Source organism: Cervus canadensis, chromosome 10 (assembly GCF_019320065.1).
Source record: "Cervus canadensis isolate Bull #8, Minnesota chromosome 10, ASM1932006v1, whole genome shotgun sequence".
Taxonomy (NCBI): domain Eukaryota; kingdom Metazoa; phylum Chordata; class Mammalia; order Artiodactyla; family Cervidae; genus Cervus; species Cervus canadensis.
The window spans coordinates 75,327,385-75,350,132 of record NC_057395.1 but is presented as its reverse complement, the minus strand read 5'-3'; the positions used below and the strand labels follow the sequence as shown (position 1 = coordinate 75,350,132).

Below are 22,748 nucleotides of genomic sequence, written 5' to 3'. Positions count from 1 at the left end.
GTATTTTGGATGAGAAAGCTGAGACTTAGAGGTGTAAAGAGACCTACGCAGGGTCAGTGCATGGCTGGTTCCTGGTAGGGCTGGTATTAAACCTTTTATGCATTCATTCACAAAGCAAATATTTACTGAGTCCCTGCTGTTCATTAGTGTGTTTGTTACAGTCTCTTTATTTATTGGCTTCCCTGGTGGCTCAGCGGGTAAAGAATCCACCTGTAGGAGGCGCAGGAGACTCAGCTTCAATCCGTGGGTCCCTGGAGGAGGGCATGGCTACCCACTCCTATATTCTTGCCTGGAGAGTCCTATGGACTGAGGAACCTAGTGGGCTACAGTCCACAGCATCACAAAGAGTAGGACATGACTGAAATGACTGAGCACATTTATTTATTACGTCCTAACACGACGCATGATAATTAAGAATTGTAATTTATTGCAGTTTGGAAAAATTACCTCTTTTATGAGGTGTAATTCATATAAAGTAAAGGGTCCAGTCCTAAGTGCAGCTCCTCAGTACATGCCTCCTCCTCAAAGACAAACAGTGACTTCTAGCGGTGTCGGTTAGCTTCGCCTTTTCTTGAACTGTGTATAAAAACGATCCCTTTGTGGTGCCTGGCATCTTTTGTTCACTGTTAGGTCTGGGAGACTTGCCCTTGTTGTTTGGTGTAGCTGGGAGTCACTCCTGTTCATTGCCGTGTAGTGATCCATAGTACAGATGCACCACTGTTGACTCATTCATTCTCCTTTTGGTGATTATGTGTGCAATTTCCAGTTTTTGGCTGTGATGACTGTTCTCATCTGTCTTTGGGGGGGACACAGGCTCTCATTTCTTTGGGGTGTATGCTCAGGAGACAGATACTTATTGTGAAATTCTGCAGCCATTGCTTGACATGAATGTAAGAATAGGATGTATCCTATGGGTCTTTAAGCACATTCAACCATGTGAGCTGGACAGAACAAGAAAGAAAAATAACCCAACAGTGCGGGTGATTCTTCCAGTCACTTCATGTGACCAGTGACTCCCAGGATAAGGCCGAGGAGGAAGAGGGTCTCTGGCCCTCCGGGACTTCAGCTCTGACACGTGGTCTCCTGCCCCTTGGCCTCCCTGCCCACCCTCAGGCCTCTACAGACTGTCTGGTGCCTTTGCAGGGTCTGTGGGGTTGCTCCTCATTCCTCAGGCCCTTGACTGCAGTGTCAGCTTTTCAGAGCAGCTGGCCCGCTGTGTTTAATGTGCAAACTCCTCCTCCTGCCCCACCCTGGGATTCCCTTCCTGATTTCGTCCTGAGTGCTTCTTGTCACCTGGAAAACTATCGTTATTTGTTGGCTGTCTGTCCCCTTCCAGTTGAATGTCAGCTGCCTGGAGGCAGGTAGGGGGCTGTTCTCTTCTGGTGCCCAGGGCCTGGCACACGGTACGGGCTCAGTTAGTACTCGCTGAAGGAATGACTGTGTAAGAAACTCTAGAAGGGGCTGTAAGTCGTGTGACTGGTGACCCGGGCTACTAGCTGCTGTGGGTGGGAAGTAGGGGGGTGGGTGAGAGAGGGACTCCGCGTTGTATTTACTGGGGTGCTCAAAAGGAACTTTTTGTTCCTACAATATTTAGATTTTTGAACCCTGTGAATGCCTTCTTCAAAATTAAATGAAAAATACACCTGTTTGGAAAAAAGGCAGAAAAAGGAATTTCACAGTTCAAAGGGCCTAGGGTCAATGGAAATTCTCCCTTAGTTGTTCTTAGAGGCCTTGATGGTTCCCAGTTGGTGTTATTGTCCAGAGGTCTCTGCTTCTGCCAGCGCAGAGAAGAGTGGCCTTTGCGTGTGTGTTATCTTACACGATGGATCCATATTGGAATTCCAAGTGGTGCCATGATTCCCCCCACCCCCGACCCCCACTTAACAGTATATATCAAGGATTATTCCAGGGCTCCAGATCCATATATACAAACCTGCAGATTCTTTTCACAGGCTCAGAGTATTTTAGAATATGGGATGTATTTAAATATAACCCGTCCAGCTTGTTTAGCTATTTGACAAGTGCCCATCAATGCATGTTTAACTTTCTTCCAGTCTTCTGCTACTGCAAATAAAGCTGCAGTTTATGGTCTTGGCCATCCACCCAGTTCTCAACCTTGGTGCAATGAACATGTTGGGCTGGACAGTTCTGTGCTGTCGAGGGGGCTGTCCTATGTCTTGTAGAATGTTCAGCAGCGTCTCTGACCTCTTCCTATCAGAACACCAGGAGCGTCCTGATTTGTTATAGCTGAGTTTGTCACAATCGAAAATGCCCCCATTACATTGGCAAATGTCCCCTGGGAGGCAAAACTGTCCCTGCTTGGAAATGACTGATCAAAAGGTTCAATTCTAAAATACAGACTTGCTGGGCCAGATTGTGCATTTCTAACTTTATAGGTTCTTCTGGGGGAAACACTCTTGTGTGGTTTGTGAGGGTTTAAACGGCATTTTGATCTTCCTTCTCTATAGTATTTTCTTATGTCACATCATTTCAATTGGCGTCTGGAACTAGCTTCACCATTTAAAAAAATCAGTCCTATGGTTGGACATACAGGTGCGTGTCTCAGACTGCGATGAATGTCACAGTGTGTGATCTTCCGCACGCCGAGTGTGAAGTTCATGTCTGTCTGCTGCTTCACTGGCCTGCATGACCTTGGGAAAGTTAATAATTTTCTCTGAGCCTCCGTTCTTCACCTGTGAACTGGGGATGAGAACTGTTCCTGCCTCATGGAGTTATACTGAGGGTTAGATGCCATAAATGCACATAAAGTTCTTAGCGCAGGATTAGGCGTTAATCCTGTTTGGTGAATGTTGGCAGTATTTTTGTTATTATCGTGATTTTTGTGAGCCAGTTTCCCTGTGCCCTCCTCGCCTGTGCCAGGGAGTTATGTATTTTTTAAGGCTTCAGATTGCTTTCCCTCTGAGCCTGGATTGATGCTGTCCTTGGGCCTCATGTTCCCCTCGCAGATCCTGTTCTCGAACATCGAAGACATCCTGGAGGTTCATAAGGATTTCCTGGAGGCCTTGGAGTTTTGCTTACACCCGGAGCCTCAGTCTCAGCATGAACTTGGGAATGTGTTCTTAAAATTCGTGAGTACAATGCCCCAGCCCCTGTCGGAGCCTGTAGCTTTTAGGGAATGGGCTTCTCCCTGGGTCCCCTTGACCAGTTTCACCTGCGGGCCTGTCTGGGCGATGGAGAGGCAGGTGGGCAGGCAGGCCCAACCCCTGTCCCTGCAACACTGGGCAGAGTGTCGACCCCAGCGGACCAAGGGTCTTTTAATTAGCTGGCTCCCCTCCCTTCAGCGTCACCCAGAGTGTGGTCCCCTTTCCCTCAGAACTCTTTGTTGAGTGACTGCATTCTGGGGTTCCTGTGGCCGCCTGGCTTGGCGGGGCCCCGGGGTGGACTCGGATCAGACACACCAGTGTTTGAGTCCTGGCTGGGCCACCCGCTGGCCGGTGAGGCTGTTGACCCCTGGGCGCCCACTGGGACTGCGGAGATGGAGGCTGAGTCTGGTTGTCGTGGCCGCTGTCTTCCCAAGTCACTTAGGATTGTGGGAGGGCGGCCGGAGGGAGGCGGTGGGCTTAGCCCGCAGGAGGCACCTGCTTTTCCACACCTGCTCGTCCTGTGCCGCCCGGGACCCTCCCCACGAGGAGGAAACCCGCCCTGGATTCGTGGGCAGGAGGCCTGGGCCAAACTCCTCTGCTCCCCTAGCCTCAGTTTCCTCCTCTGATTGAGAAGTAGGGATAATGATGCCTCCTTGGGTTGATGGAAAGACTCAAAGATGTAGAGCCATCAAACGTGTAGCCTAGGGCAGCGGTCCTCAAACAGGGGGTGATTTTGCCCCCAGGGGACGTTTGGCCACATCTGGGGACACTTCTGGGTGTCCCAGCTCGGGGAGGGAGGCCATGCTGCTGGCTGCTCGTGCGTGGAGGCCAGCCATGCCAGCAGTTAGCCCGTGATGCACAGGATGGTCCCCACAACAGAGGCTTATCTCGCCTCAAGTGTCAGTGAGATGAGAGACTTTGGCCTGGGGCAAGGGCTTGGTCCGTGTTGGTGCCTGCTTCCATTGTCACCGTCATCCTCACTAACTCCCTTCTCCAGGGTGTCACATCCGGATGGCCCGAGACGAGGAGGGCGGGAGGAGGGCGGAGCCGGGCTGCCCATGGGCTACGTCAGCCTCTGCAGGTTGTTTTAACTTGTCTGTGCCTCAGTGTCCTCACCTGTAGAATGGGTATAAAACTAGACCTGACCCGTGATGTTGCTGAGGATCAGGTTTGTTAATATAAGGAAGGAGAAGGCTCAGAACAGCACACCAGGAAGTGCTCACTAAATAAATGTTGGTTATCAGCTGTCCATGTGGCCACTGTTCTTCAGTGTCTGAAATAGGATGAACACGAGAGAGAGACGGGACACAGGTGAGCCGGGCACTCAGGGAGGGCTAGGAACAGGGCAGGGACGTGATCTGCCGCAAGGGAGAGGCCTGGAGGGGCGGGGGAGGCGGGGAGACCAGGAGGGGGTCACTGCATGTGTGAGATGCTGGTGCCCTTGGGTGGAGTGGTGTCCATGCGGGTGGTGAGAGGGGTGAGCGGCAGTTCTGGTTCAGGACACATATCTTTTACTTGTTTACTTATTTTTTTATCTTTTTTTGGCTGCTCCTTGAGGCTTGCAGGATCTTAGTTCCTTGACCAGGGATGGAACCCGGGCCCCAGCAGTGAAAGCACAGAATCTTAAACCCTGGACTGCCAGGGAACTCCCAGGACACGTATCTTGAATAGGAAAATAAAAAGGATGGGAGGGGCAGTCTTCCATTTGGGTTCAGAGGAAGAAGTGAACCCCCATTTCTCCGGAGCCAGACTGCTTCTGTTTGAGTCCCTGTTCTACCCCTGAGAAGCTGAGTGGCTTTGGGCAAGTCAGTTCACCTCTCTGGGCCTCAGTCTCTGACTCTGTAAAACGGGGGCAGTGATAGTACTTGCTGTGGGGTACCGTCATGAGGATGAAATGAGCTAATTCGAGTGAAGTACTGAAATCTGGCCTGGTGCGAGTGTAAGCTGTGGGCATTATTCTAGCTGAGGGACCAGGGAAGCCTTCCGGGAGGCAGTGGCATTGTTGGGACGGCCTGTGAAGGGATGGCATCTGAGCTGGAAGCGGAACGGTCCATACTTGAGCTGAGGGCGGGGAAGGGGTCCTCAAGGTGCATTATCCAGCTTGCCACTAACCCCAGGCTCCCTGGGTCCCCCGACTTCTCTGCCTGAGCGGCAGAGGTGTGTGGGAAGCAGGTTTAATAGATCAGCCAGCGAGGTCTCTGGATCGTGAGTCCCCACCGGGGCTAATTTGCTCAGAGATGCAGGGGATGGCTGGAGGAAGGAAGGTGGGGAGTTTAGGGCCCAGGAGGCAGCCCTCTTCTCCGTACCCTCCTGTACTCAGCCTGCAACCCTCCTCACGTGGCCTCAGCGAACTGGACGATTGGGGCAGCAGTTTATCCTCAGAACCTTGATGCGTCGACAGTGAAGTGCAGGCCTTTGTGGGAGAGCCAAACAAACTTATTTAAGAGGGAAATTTGCATCATTACTGGGTTTGGAAAGTGAGTGTCTCTCGCTGTTAAAAATAAATGCAGTAGAAGCCAAGCTGTGTTCCGGCATTCCTTCCAGAAACTTCTGCCCATCTGCGTCTCTGAGCTGACACCTGCTCAGGTGAACAGTTGGAGAAGGAAATGGGAACCCACTCCAGTATTCTTGCCTGGAGAACCCCAGGGACAGAGGAGCCTGGTGGGCTGCCATCTATGGGGCTGCGTAGAGTCAGACACGACTGAAGCGACTTAGCAGCAGCAGCAGCAGATGAACAGCATCAGACTGGCTTTGGTGTCTCGCCACAGCTTGCCGACACTCTCCCTTGAAGTTACTGAAACAGCTGAAAGTGGAGTCCACTTTCTCAGTGGGTGACTCGGAGTTTTTAACTTAAACTCATCTTTTTCATTAAAATATTGCAGTCGTCACCCCCCGCCCCCCACGCTCATGGAGGATGCCGCTGAATTCTTTTCAAAAGGGGCCACTGCTGTAGGTTGGGTTTCCGGAAGCCCGAGGCCTGCATGCAGGTGGCCTTGTTGGAAGCAGTTCAAGAAGAAGGTTGCAGTCTCCACTTGGCCTGACCCCACCTGGGGTTGGGGGAACGCTGGAGCTGGGGGTGCCTCTTCCTTCAGGTCACCTCAAATTGCCACGAGGGAATGGGGCTTCTGCACCCCTCTTGGATGGGGGCCGTCCTGGGGAGTGGATGGACAGCTTCAGGCAGGCCAGGTGCTGTCTCAGACTGAGGGGGGTCCCTGGGGAGGGATGCACGGATGGGACACGCTCGCCACCGCATCCCTGAGGGCCTCAAAGGGAGGGAGTGCCCGGGCCAGCAGGACTGCACCAGGGTGGCGATTGGGAGCGGAGCTCTGCGGTCGAGGAAGGGGCATCTCAGACCCTGTGAGGGGCTCTGGCTTACAGACCAACCCACCCCTGCTGCCCAGTCAGTGGACGGCGGGAAACTCCATCACCCCCTCACCCCTAGGCCCAACCCCTGACTACTGAGATGATCACAAACTAGCATTCAGTCAACTTTCTCTTTGTCCCAGGTGGTGTTCTGAGTGCTTTATGTATACTAATTCATCACAGCATCACAACAACCTTTAACCGTGGGTGCTATTATTATACCCACTTTACAGACGCAGAAACTGAGGCCCAGAGAGAATAAGTCAGTGTGCAAGTTTACCCAGCCAGTAAGTGTTGGAGCTGGGATTTGAGCCAAAGTCGTTTGATTCTGAATTTTGTGTTTTTCACCATTCTACATGATAAAGTCTCTTAATAGTATTATTAAGCACCCACTGTGCACCAGTCACTGTCCTTGGTCCTAAAGTTGGTGCCCTAAATAAGACAGACCTGCCTTTTGCTGCCGTGAGGTTCTTAGGCCAAAGATGTGGAGGGTCCATCGGTTGAGAGAGGATGTCATTGCAGATGTGGATTTGTGAAGAATACATGATGCATGTGTAAGGAGTAACTCTCCTTGAGGTTGTATGAAACTTGGAAGTCAAGAATAGGGTTGCTAGATTGAGCAAATAACAACACCTAGGATGGGTGAGATAAATTTGGATTTCAGGTAAACAGCAGATTATATTTTAATGTAAGTATGTTTCATATGGGCTTCCCAGGTAGCTCAGTGGTGAAGAATCTGCCTGCTAATGCAAGATGTGGCTTTGATTCCTGGGTTGGGAAGATCCCCTGGAGAAGGAAATGGCAACCCAATCCAGTATCCTTGCCTGGAAAATCCCATGGACAGAGGAGCCTGGTGGGCTGCAGTCCGTGGGGTCACAAAGAGTTGCACACAGCTGAGCAACTGAGTACGCACACAGCACGTGTTTCACACGATGTTTGGGACACACGTATCCTAGAACACGCTTCCTGGTTTATCTGAGGGCCCTCAGCTCAGTGTCCTGTGTTTTATCTGGCCATCCTGGTCAGGGAAGGCCTCTGTGAGGTGGTGAAGTGGGGGATCTCGGGGGAGGATATTCCGCATGGAGAGGAAGCGGGACTGGGGGCCTTGGCTGGAGCGGGCTTGGTCCACAGCGGGCAGGCAGGGAGGCCAGGATGGCTGGAGCAGAGTGAGTGATGGAGGGAGACCGGGGGTGTCATGGTCGGGGGGATGGCGGTCCTGCAGGGACTGCATTCTAAGAGTTGGAGGGTTTAGCAGGATGTGGTGTGGTCAGCTATGTGGACAGGCGGATGATCGGTTGGGGAAAGTGACCTGAATCTCACACTCTTCTTCCCACCAGAGGTGTCTGCACGGCCAGCTCCTTCCCTTCTCTCAGTCTCAGTCTTTGCGGGTGTGAAGTGTGGTTGGGAGCAGATGGTCTCCGCGGAGCTAGTGACATTCCGCGCCCGCCCCACCCCCGGGTACTGTGGACAGCAGCCACCCAGCTGACGACCCTTGAGCCCTCCCTAGGGGGCTCAACCCTCTCCCCCAGCCGTCCCCAGCTGGCAAGCGTCCCCTTCTCTTCCTTCACAGCCCAGGCCCACCGCCACGTGCTCCCCACCTCCCACATCTGTGTGTGTACAACTGTGTGTCCATTTCCTCCTGGCCAAACAATCAAAGCCCCGTGTAGGGCCCCTAGGAGGAAACAGAACACTTGGCCTCTTCGTTGTCAAAGGTGGCATTTTCACACTTGCTGCATCTTGGGCCTGAGATGCAGCTGGGATTGGGCTCTGTAAACGGAGATGGGAGTGATGAAACCCGGCATGGTTTTGAAGAGGGGATGTTGTCAGTTGCTAAATTTAACTTCTCCGAGCCTCAGACCTTGGTCCCCTGCCCTCTTCACTACGGAAGGAGAGGATGAGAGTGTGTCAGAGAAGGGGCTTAGGGAATGAGGAATGACAAACCCGTGGAGATCTTCCCACTTACTCCCCTTTCGTGCATCCATGGTAGACATCACTAATCAATTACAGCATTCTCCATGGGGCTCCAGAGTTGTTCTCGCTAGTGTTTCAGCCAGCATTACTTATTTATTCGGGTTGGCATGTGAAAATGAACAGATTTGGGCTGTGCTTTTTGGACTAAGTCCTTCCTGGTGCAGATAGAGATGAACAGGAAGACTGTGTCATCTCACCAGACTTGGATCCATTTTTTTTCATTTTCTTCCCCTTTTAGAATGTGCATATATTAGAACTGTCTTCACTGCGAGTGACGAAAACAACTCAAATAGGCTTAAACAACAACAACAACAAAGGACTTAACTGACTCATACAAATGAAATAGTGTTGGTTGACGTCAGGTATAGCTGGATCCAGGATCCCATGTGATGTTTTCAGAACGTGGTCTTTATCTTTAGGCTCTGCTTTCCTCTGTTTTGGCTTTATTTCTTGGCGTGATCGCAGAGATGGTCCTCAGCAGTTTCAGGGTGACAGTCTGCTCACTTAGAAACAAAAGTTCAAAGAGAGCTTCTCTTTGCAATAATTCCAGTGTGAGTCCTTGAGGGCTCTCTGGGACTTGGGTCACATGACCACTGCTGCCCGGACTGGGCCTGGGCATCATGCTTACCCCTGGTGCCTGGGGGTGGAGTCGAGTCAGTGGGGTCAGAGTGTAGGAGGCAGGTGCCCAGGGGAAACACTGGGGGCTGAGACCAGAGCCAGGGGGCGTGGGTGCTGGATGGGTGGAACAACATACGGGCGAACCATGAGGCTGCGTTGTGGAGGATCAGAGGAAGAGTGAGGCTGGTGTGAGGGTCTCGGGCACCACACAGCTCCCCCGGCTGCTCCCTCGCTTCATTCGTCAAGTAGGTGTCTTTGTCTGGGACTTCAGTCCTCTCTGGCATCGCAGCCGTGACCTCATCAGGTGCAAACCCTGCCTCCAAGGAGATCCTGGTCCAGGGGGTGGTGGTGGGGAGATGAACAGTGCAAAAATGAGACATCAAACATGCTGGGGGGCAAGAGTCACCATATTTTACAAAATCCGCCTGGTGCCCTCCTTGGCGCCCTGCCCCAAACCTACAAGTCCACTTCACTCTCTTCCTCCTGACTCTCCCCGTCTCTTTTTTTCCATCAAAACCTACCCATCCACTGCCCCACTTGTCGTATTATAGATGGGTTCACCAATGGGATAGTGAATTTGCGGAAATAATAGCGACAGTCATCATAACAACGTCGACAATAGCAATAACAGTAGTTGTTGATAGTCAAAGAGTCCTTCCTGGGCACTCTTTTACACATTTACTATAAATTCACTTGATGACCCTCACAACAACCTCATGACCGGGAGGTCATCCCTGTCGATAATTTACAGGCACGAATGCAGAGACTCTGAAATTTTACGAGGTCACAGAGCTGGGAATCTGGGCTGTGCACCTGGGTGGTCTGGCTGTGGAACCTGGGCTTGCACTCAGGAGGCTGATGCAGATGGTGGTCACGGGGGCTTTGCTGTCTTACCTTGGAGCTGTGCTAATAGCCGAGCCTGTAGTCTCTTGGCTGTAGAGCCGGGCATCAGTGTGGGGGTTTAGAGAGGTTGAATTCTATTCTGCCGCTTCGCTAGGGGTGAGGCCCTGGAAATCAGCCTTTCCTTGGTTTCCCACGTGGGTGAGGGGTCGAATACAGTCGTCCGCGTGTCAGGGGATTGTTGAGATGTGAGTGAGTCTGCCTGCATTCCAGGACAGCATAGGGTGGCCAGTCCTGACCCCTCCGCGCATGTTCCGTGTTGGCCGTGGGCTCCATCTGTAGGCTTTTTGCAGCTCAGATGGTGCACACGGAGCCCCAGACGGAGCTTGCTGATTCCGAAACCTCTGCCCACCAGCAGCATGACTGGGGGCTTATTTAGAAACAAGATGAGCTGCTTACCTTGCAGACCCACCTCTTCCTTCCTAAGCTTCTTGGGGTCTCCCGGCCACCCCCTCAGCCCGAGGTCAAGAGCCTTCAGCCCTTCCTGTCCTGTGGCCTTCCCCAGGACATCCTTGTTTGGGGTTTGGCGGGATGGGAGGAGGTATCCTTTAAGCCTTTGGGAACTGAGACTGCTCGGTGGAGAGCTTCCTGCGAAGACGGCTCCGGGCCCCTCCAGTCCCGGAAACCCTGACTGATGGTTACAGACCTGGTGACCCACAGGTGACCTCTAGCCTGTAAAGAATCTAGCTTTGGGCTCCAGGACTTCTGGAGGTCAAGAGAGCGATCCCCCGTCTCAGCAGTGCCACGGCTGCATGGCAGTGACCAGAGGTCTACGTGTTCTCCCAAATTCCTGAGTCTTATTTAGACTCTTGTGGTTTATATACATAGGGCATTGTGCATAGCAGGTGTGTGAGTTCATTCGTTAAGTGTTCACTGCAGGCCTAACTGTGTGCCAGACCCTGTACTGGGACCTGGGGACCCCTCAGTGAACTAGGGGATGTGGTCACTGCCTTCAGGGAGCTGATGGCCAAGTGGGAAGGACAGATGATGAACAGATAATCTAGATAATTCCAGATGGTGGGAATGCTATAAAGAAAAGGAAGATGGTGGTGGGGGAGTGATAGAGAACACTTGGGTGGCCACTTTAGCTAGGATGGTCCAGGTGTCGTTTGAGGAGGTGGCATTTGAGTGGAGACCCCAATGGTGCAGAGTCACCAGGCTTTGGGCAAGAGTGTTCCAGGCAGAAAGAAGACAAGAGCAAAGGCTGAGAGGTAGAAACAGGCTTGGCAAATCTAAGGAGCAGGTAGCAGGCCAGTGAGAAAGGCAGGGTCACATTGGCTGACCTTTGAAGGCTATAACGAAGTGTTGGATTTCATTCCTAGTGTGGCAGGACACCACTGCAGAGTTTAAGCCATGGTGTGACACAGTCTGATTTGTGTTTTGATTGTAAAGACATTTATTGAGCATTTACTGTATGGTGAGACCATACCTATTAAATCCTTTAATTAAGAACTCCATGAGCTAGGGACTGTAATTAATTCCACCTTAACAGATGAGGAAACCAAGGCACAGAGAGTTCAGCTGGCTTGCCCCAGTTCACAGCTGGAAATGCAGAGCCAGGGTTCAAGTCCAGTCTGCCTGGCTTGAGCCTGTATCCTTGACCCTGGGCCATGCTGCTCCCTGGGAGGTCGCTGGGTGCAGAACTGGGGCGAGAGTGGAGGTGGGAGGTCAGTGGAAGCCCCTTCAGCTGAAATCCCACCTGCCGGGTATGTCTCAGGGCCTGGGGTCGTCCTTTCGTCCCGGGCTCCGCTGGCCCAGAGGTCCAGCACGTCTCAGGGCATCTGCCTCCCTGCTGTGAGCTGTCTCCCACAGGCTCTGTCCGTGTCTTGCAGAAGGACAAGTTCTGCGTGTACGAGGAGTACTGCAGCAACCACGAGAAGGCCCTGCGGCTGCTTGTGGAGCTGAACAAGATCCCCACCGTGCGCGCTTTCCTCCTGGTAAGTCAGCTGCAGCCCCAGCCCCGCCGTCCTCTCTGCCTCAGCCTTGCAGGTCCACACAGACCCGCGCCGCCTGACCCCTCCTCGGCTCGGGCGGCCTGGGTGCAGCAGAGGCGTGCTCTGTGAAGGCCTGATGGTGACTCACTTTTGCCTTTGTGCGTCTTACAGCCCCTGTCTCAACAACTCTACTCTGCTACTATAGCGTGAAAGCAGCCATTGGTAATATATAAGAAATGAGCTGTGTTCCAACCAAACTTTATTTATAAAAGGAGATATAGGAGGTTGGATTGGCCCTAGGGCCAATTTGACCAATTCCTGGTCTAAAGTAATGATCCTGATAAAACTGATAACAGCAGTAGTAGTAATTATATTAGTGTGTGTGTGTGTGTGTGTGTGTGTGTGTGCATGTTAGCTGCTCAGTTGTGTCCGACTCTTCGCAACCCTATGGACTGTGTAGCCTGCCTGTCTCCTCTGTCCGTGTCTGTTCCCAGGCAAGAGTACTGCAGTGGTTGCCATTTCCTTCTTCAGGGGATCTTCCCAACCCAGGGCTTGAACCCAGGTCTCCTGCATTGCAGGCAGATTCTTTACCGTCTGAGCTATCAGGAAAGCCCCAATTATATCATTAGGATTATTAATTGTAAGTGGAAGAAAATCTGGCTAAAATTGGCTTAAGGAAAAAAAAATTACTAGTTCACTCCTCTGGGAAGTTTAAGACCTAAGACAGCTTCAGGTACAGCAGAGTCTGGGCGTCCCAGTGACACCACCAGCAGTGTCTCTTGGTTCTGCTTTTCTCACCTGGGCTCCGTTGCCAGGCAGGCTTTCCTCATGAGGTGGCAGTGTGGCTTTTAGCAGCTCCACACCTGTGCCTCTCATAGCCAAGCAACTCCAGGATGAAGAGGGCTCGGTTGTGTCCAATGCTTTGTGACCCCATGGACTGTAGCCCGCCAGGCTCTTCTGTCCATGGGGATTCTCCAAGCAAGGATACTGGAGTGGGTTGCCATTTCCTTCTCCAGGATATCTTCCCAACCCAGGGATCAAACCTGTGTCTCCTACATTGCAGGAAGATTCTTTACCAACTGAGCTATGAGGGAAGCCCCTTTAAACAAGGTAGACATTGTATTTCTCTCCTAATGTGGAAATAGACAATCTAGAGCTATTATAGGGGCCCCAATGTCGGGGTCAGTGTCCCAGTGTATGCCCTCATCATCGATATGGTCTAAGATGACATCGCACCACTTCTTCCACACTGCAGGTAGTAAGATGCGGGATGATGGGAAGAAGGGCCGGCCCCTCCCCTTCTCTGGGCACCGTGGGAAGCTGCACACAGCTCTTCGTCTCACATCCCATTGGCCAGAGCTTAGTCACATGGCCATCCCTAGCTGCAAGGGAGGCTGGGAAATCTAAGCTTTGTTCTGGGCAGCCCTGTGCCTAGCTGAAAGTTTATTTGCTATGGAAGAAGAATACATTCAGGGTCACCGCCTAGACGTTGCCACAAGTCTTTTTGATGACTCCAAAATATTAAGTGACTTTCTGAGAGTACATACTTGAAAAGTGATTGTGCTTCTCATGGGTTTGGCTCTTTATTTTTTGACTCTGAGTTCCCTGCTCATTCAGTCACAGACCACCCCAGCCTCCACCAAGCCCCCATACTATTTTATTGCCTGAAAGCACACACAGGATTCAGCGCACAAAAGTAAATAGTCAACTGACCTGGCATAAAGCGTCTTAACCACATGCCCAGAGAGTTAAACTACGTAATGCAATTCTTAACTGCACTTTGCCCGAGTGCACAGTCTCCAATAATGTATTTCCAGGATTTGAGTCACGAAGTATGTTTCCTTCACTAGTGAGCTGGTGTTGCTTGGCCCAGTTCCAGTGAGCATCTGAGGCAGGACAGATTGGTCAACTGATTTCCGCTTTTGTCCCAAGCATCTTAAGCATTCAGGACTGATGATGCTTTTTTTGCTGGTATCTGCATCTTTCTTTTTCCACTTTTCCACTCGTATTCAGAAGTGACACAAAGAAAAGTTAAGTCAGGCCGTGTAAGATCACACACGTGGGTATGTTTCTGTGACTGGCCCAAAACTCAGTAGTGGTCCAGTTGCCTGGGCTCTGGACTCCCCTGAGTCCCACCTTCTGGGCTCAGCTCTGTCTTGGGAAGCAGGAAGATGTCAGGAAGTTGTTTTCAGGGGTTTGGGACAAAAGGGACTCCCTTCTTTTCCCCTTCCTCTCTCTCCTGCAGTCTTCCTGGTGACCGGGCTGCCCTTTCCCCAGCAGCAGCCAGGCGGGCCGGGTTGGGCAGGGGGAGGAGGTGTGGGGCGCCAGCACAGACACCATCTGTTTCCCTCCTTGCTGGCATCTCCCGGCTTCTGGCCACCTGCAGAAGAGCCGTCTCGAGCCTATTATGGGATGCTAAGGCACTGGGAACAGACACCATCTGCTTTCCATTCATGATGTGCTGTGCACTAGCGGAGAGATGGGGCAGGGAGTTCATCTCTCTGTGCCTCAGTTTCTTGTCTGTAAAATGGGGATAATGGATTCACTTATTCATTCACCAGTTTCATTTTGAGTTGCCTGACATGTGGTCGGGATCATTCTAAGTCCTGGGGATGCAACAGTGACCAAGGCAAGAAGAGTCCCTGCTCTCATGGAATGGCCATTCTCATAGGGGAGATTTCCACAGTATGTCACGTGGCATTAAGTCCTCTGCAGGAAATAAAGTAAGTTAAGGACGACAGGATGTTTTTGGGTGGCGGCTGCTATTTTAGATGGTTCTTTGGATAAACAGCATCTTAGGTGACATTTAAGCAGAGACCTGGATAAAATTAAGAGTGAGAGACAAGTCGTATCTGGAGAGAAAGTATTCTAGGTAGAGGATTGCAAGTGCCAAGGTCCTGAGGCCTGCGTGTGTTTGGGGAATAGCGAGAAGGGCATGGTGGTTGTATTGGAGAGTTTGAGAGGAAAAGTAGAAGGATGTGGGGTAGGAGAAAGACTGAAAGAGACCAGATAATGAAGGAGCATCTAGACAATGGAACGAATCTGAGATTTTTAGAAAGCTTTTTTTTATTGCCGGGTAGCATACGTGCAGTGAATGTACTCACAGCATAATGAATTCTCCCATATGTGTGCTCCCGTGGAGCCACCCCCGAGATCAAGATTTAGAACCCTTCCATCACTCCGGAAAGCGCCCTCCTCCATCCCCTTTCCCAGTCATGCCCCTCTGTGCAGCCAGAGGTAACCTCTGTGCCAGGTTCTCTCACGAAAGGTTAGTTTTGCCTGTTCTAGAATGGTTCATGAATGGAGTCACAAGGAGGCTTTTGTGTCTGCCTTCTTTCGCTCCGCAGAACGTCTGTGAGATGCATCCAGGTTGGAGCATGTGGCAGTCCTTTCAATAGAATATTCAATTTTAGTCTGAGTGGGATGCAAACTATGGGATGGTTCTGAGAGGAGGAGTGACGTGCACTCATCTGCATTTTGGACGGCTCTCCTTGGCCCTGTGACGGTGGAAGCTGGGCGGAGACCAGGCTGGGGGCTTGTGTGGGTTGTCCTGGGCTGCTGTTACAATGCTCACGAGCTGGGTGGCTTAGAACAGAATGATTCTCTCACACTGCTGCAGCCCGAAGTCTCAGACCACTGTGTCGGCAGAGCCGTGCTCCCTTCGAAGGCCCCCGGGCAGGACCTTGCCTTTGCTCTGCTAGCTTCTGGTGGCCTCACGTGTTTCTGCCTTGTGGACCAGACCTTCAGCCTCTGGCTCCCTCTTCACTTGTCTGCCTTCTCTGTGTGCTGTCCTTCTCTTTCACAGGCACGGAGCTGGTTAGTTTCAGGCCCACCCTAATCCCGAATGAGAATGACCTCATCTTAATTTAACTAATTATATCTGTGAAGACCTTATTTCAAAAGAAGGTCACATTTTGAGATTCCGGGTGGGTGGGACACTTGGAGGGGGGCATGATTCAATCCCCTTCAAGGGCTGCTGCAACCATCCAGGCAAGAGATGATGGTGGTGAAGATGGGGTGGTAGTGTTTGAGGGCTCTGTCATCCAGTCGTGTCCGACTTTGTGACCCCATAGACTGTAGCCCTCCAGGCTCCTCTGTCTGTGGAGTATTCCAGACAAGAATACTGCAGTGGGTTGCCATTTCCTTCTCCAGGGAATCTTCCCCACGCAGGGATTGAACCTACATCTCCTACATCTCCAGCATTGGCAGGCAGATTCTTTACCACTGAGCCACCTGGGAAGCCCATATTATACATTAATATGCTATATATCACCAAGATATATAGGTAACATTGGCTATCAAAAAGTTTTACCACTCTTTGAAAAAAAACTTTGAGTTTGAGAGGTAGTCGGATTCATGTAGAGTCCGATTGTCCAGCTGACAACATTTGCTGTGTGCTTGGCTTTGGTGTATTAATGAACGAGAGGAATCAAAGATGACTCCAGGGTTTGGAGCCCAAACAGCTGGAAGAGTGGAGATATGATTTCCTGAAATGGTGAAGGCTGAGTCGGAGCCAGGATGAGAGGTAAATAGAAAAGAATTTCCTTTTGGATATATATGAGGTTTACGATGCCTGTTAGATTTCCAGGTGGGAATTTGGGCCAGAATCAGAGATTTGAGTATGGGGTGTAGGGAGCCTAGGGGCCAGGCTGGAGATAGAAAGCTGAGTGTTTCTTCATAAAGGACGGTTAAAGAGGTGAGAGTGATGGGTCTGGATGAGGTAAGGTGGGGATAAGTGTGGGTGGAAAGAGGACCTGGGACCACGCCGGGCACAGCTGCCTTTAGAAGGTTGGGAAGAGGCTGAGGATGACACGTCACCTGGATCAGTTCTGTGGATTAGGATGGTTTGAAGAGAGGATTCTCAAAAGTTCTTCCCATACTGCCCGGGGCATAATCTTATTAGAATAGTGAATAGCTCTGTGTGTGCTTGCTTTTTTTTTTTTTAAAATGAAAATAAAGTGAAACAATAATCTAGGATGTTTGGGGTGAAGAGGAGGTGGTGGCTGTGACAGTCCTGTGAAAACTTCTTGATCCTGAACAAAGAGCCAGGCCTTTCTCCCGCCAAGCCCTGGGGGCGTCTGGAAAGCAGCCTCCACTCCCAGTCCCCCTCTCTCTGCCCAGAGCTGACATCACCAGGGCAGCCTGTGGGGACCGCTGGCTCGGAGGACAAAGGCCCGAGTGTGAACGGCATGGGGCCTGGCATATCCCAGCTGCTGCAGCCCCGACCCCCCATCTGTGCCAGGCGTAGATGTGGGGCTGGGAGCCATGCCGCTCCTGCCAGAGCAGGGCCCCAGGGTCCCTGGGACTCTGCTTCTCCAAGGAGAGCGTCCGCAAAGGTCCCCAAGAGGCAGTGGACGCAGGTCTGAGACTTGGGCCAGTGCTTCCGGCTCTTGAGTGCCAGTTTGCCCATCTGGAATGGGGATCTGGTTCATTCTAGGGCTGTGAGCATAAACTTTACTTGTGGGTGAAGCCAAGGCACAGAACCTTAAGCATGGTCAGCGCATGGTAAACGTTCTCTAGTCTTATTTAGCCTTGACCGTACGGCAGGGAATTTGTCTGCTTTCTTGAGCAGTTCCCCAGTGCTTGGAACTGTGTCCAGTGCATAGTAAGCACGCATTGTGTATTTGTAGAATGAATGAATGATTGATAGGATGGGGATCCCTTTTCCCAGGAGTCCTGTTCCATTTCCAGTCTGCGAGCATGCTGTTGAGGAGGAAGGCTGAGACCCCTTCATTGCTGGATGTGCTGGCAGTTTGTTCATTGACTCATTTGTTCATTCATTCATTCACTGGGCTGTGCTGAGCCCTAGCGACTGGACTAGGAACTGTGACTTGGCTAGGGACAGCCCCTCATTAGGGACTGTGAGGGGTGTGGAGAGAGACCGTGGTAGACTTGTAACTTGGTACATTTCTTTCCCATGCATGACTTTCTGCTTTAGTACCCATAGATTCTCTGTAAAGAACGTCTAGTTTTGTTCTGTGTGTCGTTCAAAGCTTTATATAAATGAGTTCACATCATACATACTCTTGTTTCCTTTTTTTGCTCAAGAGCATGTTTTTGAGGTTCACCCATATTGCTACAGAGAGCTTCAGTTCTCCCGTTTTCACGAGTGCGTAGTGTACCATTGTAGAAATCTGCAAACATTTTTCAGGTTGCCTTCCGTTGTTTGCTGCTACAAACAAGGCAGTTTTGAGTGTCCATGTTCCTGTGTCCTGGTGCGTGTGTGTGAGTTTCTGTAGATCAGGGGTTGGGGGACTTTTCTGTAAAAGGCCAGAGAGTAAATATTTTGGGTTTTGCAATTATAAGGTCTCTATTACAGTTACTCAGCTCTGCCATTATAGCTTGGATGCAGTCACGGACAGTATGTAAACAAATGAGTATGGCTGTGTTCCAATAAGAAATTTAATTGACAAAACAGGATTTGGCCCCTGGGCTATCATTTGTCAACTTCTGATCTAGGGTTTGTGCTGGATTGTAGACCTTACAAATTTCTTCCTGTCCTCGGTGTTGTTAAGTTGCTTCCAAAGTTTTTGCATATAGCTCCGTTTTGCAAGCGCTTCCCATGATTATTTGAGGGTGACCAGACTCCTTGGCTGTCTTTGGTGAGTTCTGATGAAGGTCTCCTGTCTCTTTGCAGAGCTGCATGCTTCTCGGAGGCCGGAAGACCACGGACATCCCTCTGGAGGGCTACCTGTTGTCTCCTATTCAGAGGATCTGCAAGTACCCCCTCCTCCTCAAGGTGAGTCGTTCCCCCTATTCCTTTGGCTGATTAAAAAAAAAAAAAATTCTACTGGAGTAAAATTGCTTTACAATGTAGTGTCTTTCCCTGATTTTGAACCGACAGAAAATTCAGCTCTGTCAGGCTTAAGCAAAGTATAAAGCTTGCTGGTTTAAGTAGCTGAGAAGCCTAGGGGCGACATTAGTTTTGGGCTGGGCTGCATCCAAGCCAGGGCCCTGCCGCTTTCTTTCTGGTTCAGTTCTGCTTCCCACCTTTCAGCCTTCTTTTCAGTGTGGTAGCAAGTGGCTGTATTTGCTGCAGCCTTGCACCCTATCCAGTTCAAAGACAATGGGGAAGAGAGAGCCTCATTTCCAGCAGCTCTGACAGAAGTCCCGAGAGTCATTCAGGTTTTAGCCATCTATGGCCAGGAGAATGCGACATTAGGAATAACTTGGGCCTGAGTCACAGTGCTTGAATTTGAACTGATTACAGTAAGTCTTTGCTTGTGTTATTTATTCGCCTCTCATTTACCTGGACTTGGACACCTGGACTTGGGACCCCTGACCCCATCATGATGAGCTCTGATTGGCTGAGATATGGTCCAATAACAGTGAGCGGGGCAGCGTCATGTTCTGATTGGCAGAGACCAGAGTCAGGTGCTCCACCCCTGAACCATTCACCCTGAGCAAGTGAGCTCTGATTGGCACAGACTTATGTCATGTGCTCCAACCAATCCCTGGATTGCACAGGCCGCAAGTCCAGTGATGAGAGAGAGGGAGCCCCTCACCAAAGTTTGGGTTCTTTGTGGATGAGGGGTTGGGGCGGGGAGATGGGGCGGGGAGATGCTGGGTGGGCGAACCAGAGCCATCCACGCATCGGCTGTCTCCTTCCCTGCCCACCCACATTTGACTTAGTCTTGGTCAGGCAGACCAGGGGAAGGTGTGCTGCTTGCGTGGGAGCCTGAGAAGCCTTGATTATCAGCTTCGGATTTGGCTTCTGGGCAGGTCCCCGGCTGGGTGGATGGCTCTGCTACCATCTACTGCTTTCAGCCCAGGGTTTTCAGCCCTTAGTCATGGTGGCTGTTGGCCTGGGCCTGCCCTGGCTCCATCCTGAAGGCCTTGCGTCTGACAGCTGTTCTCTGGGGTCCCTGCTGGTGGATTAAGTTGGCTGGTGGTGCCTCATTCACACACCTGCTCACTGGGGCCACACGCGTCTTTGCTCCATGAGCTGAAAGGGAGAGGGAAGGGGGGAAAGTGCTGAGATGGCCAAAAAGTTTCTTCAGGTTTTTCCGTGATATGTAATGGAAAAATTCAAATGAATTTTTGGCCAGCCTGATACTAGGGTATTCTTGAACAACCTTTCTGCTGGAGGCGATGGGTGACCCTTGAGCCTCTGAGTTGGACCAGACCCTTTCAAGGGCCATCCACTCTGCCTGTGAACACAGACCTTTCACGTGTATAACAGTGGGTGGTGGCACCCAGCTCTCCCTATGCTCCCTCTTGCCTGCTGCTGCTTGTCTGCCCTGGGGATCCGGAAGAGCCATCTACAGTTGTTGCAGCTTCTTTGATCCCCAAACAGATGTTGGAAATGCCATACGAGGCTCACCTCTTCACCTTGGTGCTGAAGAAGCTCCAGGTGGAACTTGTAAACTGGTAACCTGTAGACTGCAGTGGACCTGCAGATGGGCTTTGTTTGATGTCTTTGGTGTGTTTGCCAAACTTGAATCAGTTGCCAGTGTCCAAGAGTTAGCGTTCTGTGGTGGTTCAGGGCAGGGGCTGGCAAAACTGTGGCCTGTGTGCCAAAATCCAGCTCATGGGCTGTTTTTGTACAATCCGCGGGCTAAGAATGGTGTTTGCATTTTTTTAAAGGTTGTTAAAAAAGCCCCCAAGACAAACAAAGAAGCATATGTGACAGAGACCGGATGTGGCCAGCAAAGCCTGAAATATTTACAATCTGGCCCTTTATAGAGAAAATTTGCTGACCCCTGGATGAGAGCCAGGAACTGCAGTCACAGGCTGTCTGGGTTTGAATCCTGGGTCTGCCATTTACTGGCTGCGTAAACTTGGGGCTTCCCCGTGCCTCAGTTTCCCATCTGTAACACAGTGTTAGTATCAATACAAACAGGTAGGGTTGATATCGTGATCAAACATTTATTTATTTAATTCTAAACTCAATGAGGTAGGCACTGGGATCAGCCTCATTTTTGAGATGAGGCCCAGAGGCAGAGAAAGGAAGTGGCCCGTTTAAGGCCACATGTTAGGTAAGCAGCAGGGACCACGGGCAGTCCGAGGCTAGAGTTCTGCCCCCTAACCGTCAGGCTACACGGCCTGTTGAGAAGCACTTTGGAGAGTCTAAACTGCCAAAGCGCTGGTGTGTCAGGGGTGCTGGCCTTCTCAGTTCCCTAGATGGGGCCTGGAGAAGGTTGGTAGCCTTGCGTTTTGTGGCTCAGTGGCTGGTCTGCCCCTTCTTTCCTGGATTTCAAATCCTTGAATATGTGACTGATTAGAAGCATCACCAGCTATAGCCCCAGACCCTAGCCAAGGTTGCCTAGGGATTAATGTTTGGTTTCTGGACCTTGGGAAAGTCTAGGATCCCAGTGGCCACTCGGAAAGGCAGTTTCTGTCTTTTAACAAGCCGGGGGGCTGGACCTGTGTCTCCCCGGGGCCTCTAAGCTCACCATGTGAAGTCCAGGTGGGTCTGGGACCTGCTAAGCCCCAGGGGCTGCAGTTTGGTCTGGTGGAGATGCTGGGCTCTGGTTTCCCTGGGCAGAGAGAAACAGAACCCACTGGCAACTGATGCAGGATCAACTGCCCACAGGAAACAGTGATGAAGCAGGGCTGTGGGTTTCCCTCCAGACCAAATGGCTGTTTACACTCCCTGTTTCCTCCATCTCCAGCTGTGTTTATCCGGGGCTCAGAGAGCCCTGGGGACCAGCCAGCAGGGCCCGAGATTCCGTGGGGCCATGCCATGCTCCCGCCCGGCACAGTTGCTCAGAGTGTCCTGGCCTTTGGCACCCGCAGCTGGAATGTTTGCATCAGAAAACAGCTGGGGTGGAGGGGAACTCTTCGTACCCCTCCTGAGTTCCTCCGTCCCGTCACATTTTCCAGCGGATTTCCAAAGATGATCCCACGAGCGTGGGGCAGCTGAGCCCCAACCCTCTGTCCTGCCCCCACCCCCTCCGACTCTGACGCCCTCGCAGCTGTCCCCGTGGCCTTCTGTCTGAGCCCCCTTGTTTGAGCTGAACTTTGAATTGAGGAGGCGAACAGGGTTGAGGAGCCTGGGTGGGAAGGGGGAAGAAGCGAGAATGAAAGCCTCTTTTGGGAACTGCCCCAAAAAGCTGAACTTGAATGTTGCCTAAGAATAGCTGGAACATTCTATTTCAGCCTGCAGCCCAGGCCTGGGATAGACAGTTGGCATTTTCAGGCTTTGTTGAGTTTTCCATCAACGTTTCCAGGAGAATGATTCAGGCTTGGGGTGATGCCCCCGGGGCTCAGATGGCAGGTGCCCGAGGGGAGACCCACTGACCCTGACCCTTGTCGCTGTCGCCGGATGACGTGTGTATCTGACGTTGCTCGCTGCACACCAGCTTCTGCCACACCTCAGGACCGCAGTCACGAGCAAGGCAGACCCAGGGCCTGGCCCAGGAGCTCTCAGTCTGGGACTGGACCCATGTCCGTAGTGGAAGAAGGGTTGAGGCCAGCAGGGGGCCAAGTGAGGGTGCCCATCGGCTTCAAGGGGACAGCTGCCCCTCCAGTCCCCTCTTCGCTTTGTCTCCTGCCTCTCTGACCCCTCCCTCTCAGTCTCCTTTGCCGCTTCCTCACCTTGTAGGCCTCCAAGCATAGGTGGGCCCCAGCCTCTGTCCAGGGGCCTTCCTCCATCTGCACTTGTGTCTGCAGTAGCCTCGACCATTCTGTGCCCCTCCTTCTTAAAGAAGATTCAACAGTTGTGCAACCATCACCAGCACAGTAATTTTAGAACATTTTCATCACTCCCGAGAGAAACTCTGGATCCACGAGCAGCCACTTCCCTTTCCCTTCCTCCCCGCCAGACCCCCAGCAAGCACTCATTTACTTTCTGCTCCTGCAACTTTGCCTACTCTGGACATTTCATGTGAGTGCAGTCGTATGAAGTGTAGTTTCT

The 22,748-nt window shown here is 51.6% G+C and overlaps 1 protein-coding gene across 1 annotated transcript in view; it reads left to right on the top strand.

Moving 5' to 3' along the window:
* The window catches only part of PREX1 (phosphatidylinositol-3,4,5-trisphosphate dependent Rac exchange factor 1), a 176,302-nt gene that overhangs the window by 73,949 nt on the left and 79,605 nt on the right, over nucleotides 1-22,748 (top strand). The window contains exons 3-5 of the mRNA XM_043480441.1: nucleotides 2,967-3,089; nucleotides 11,789-11,893; nucleotides 18,528-18,629. Of these exons, the coding sequence (XP_043336376.1) occupies nucleotides 2,967-3,089; nucleotides 11,789-11,893; nucleotides 18,528-18,629 (330 nt within the window). The remainder of the gene's footprint in view (nucleotides 1-2,966; nucleotides 3,090-11,788; nucleotides 11,894-18,527; nucleotides 18,630-22,748) is intronic.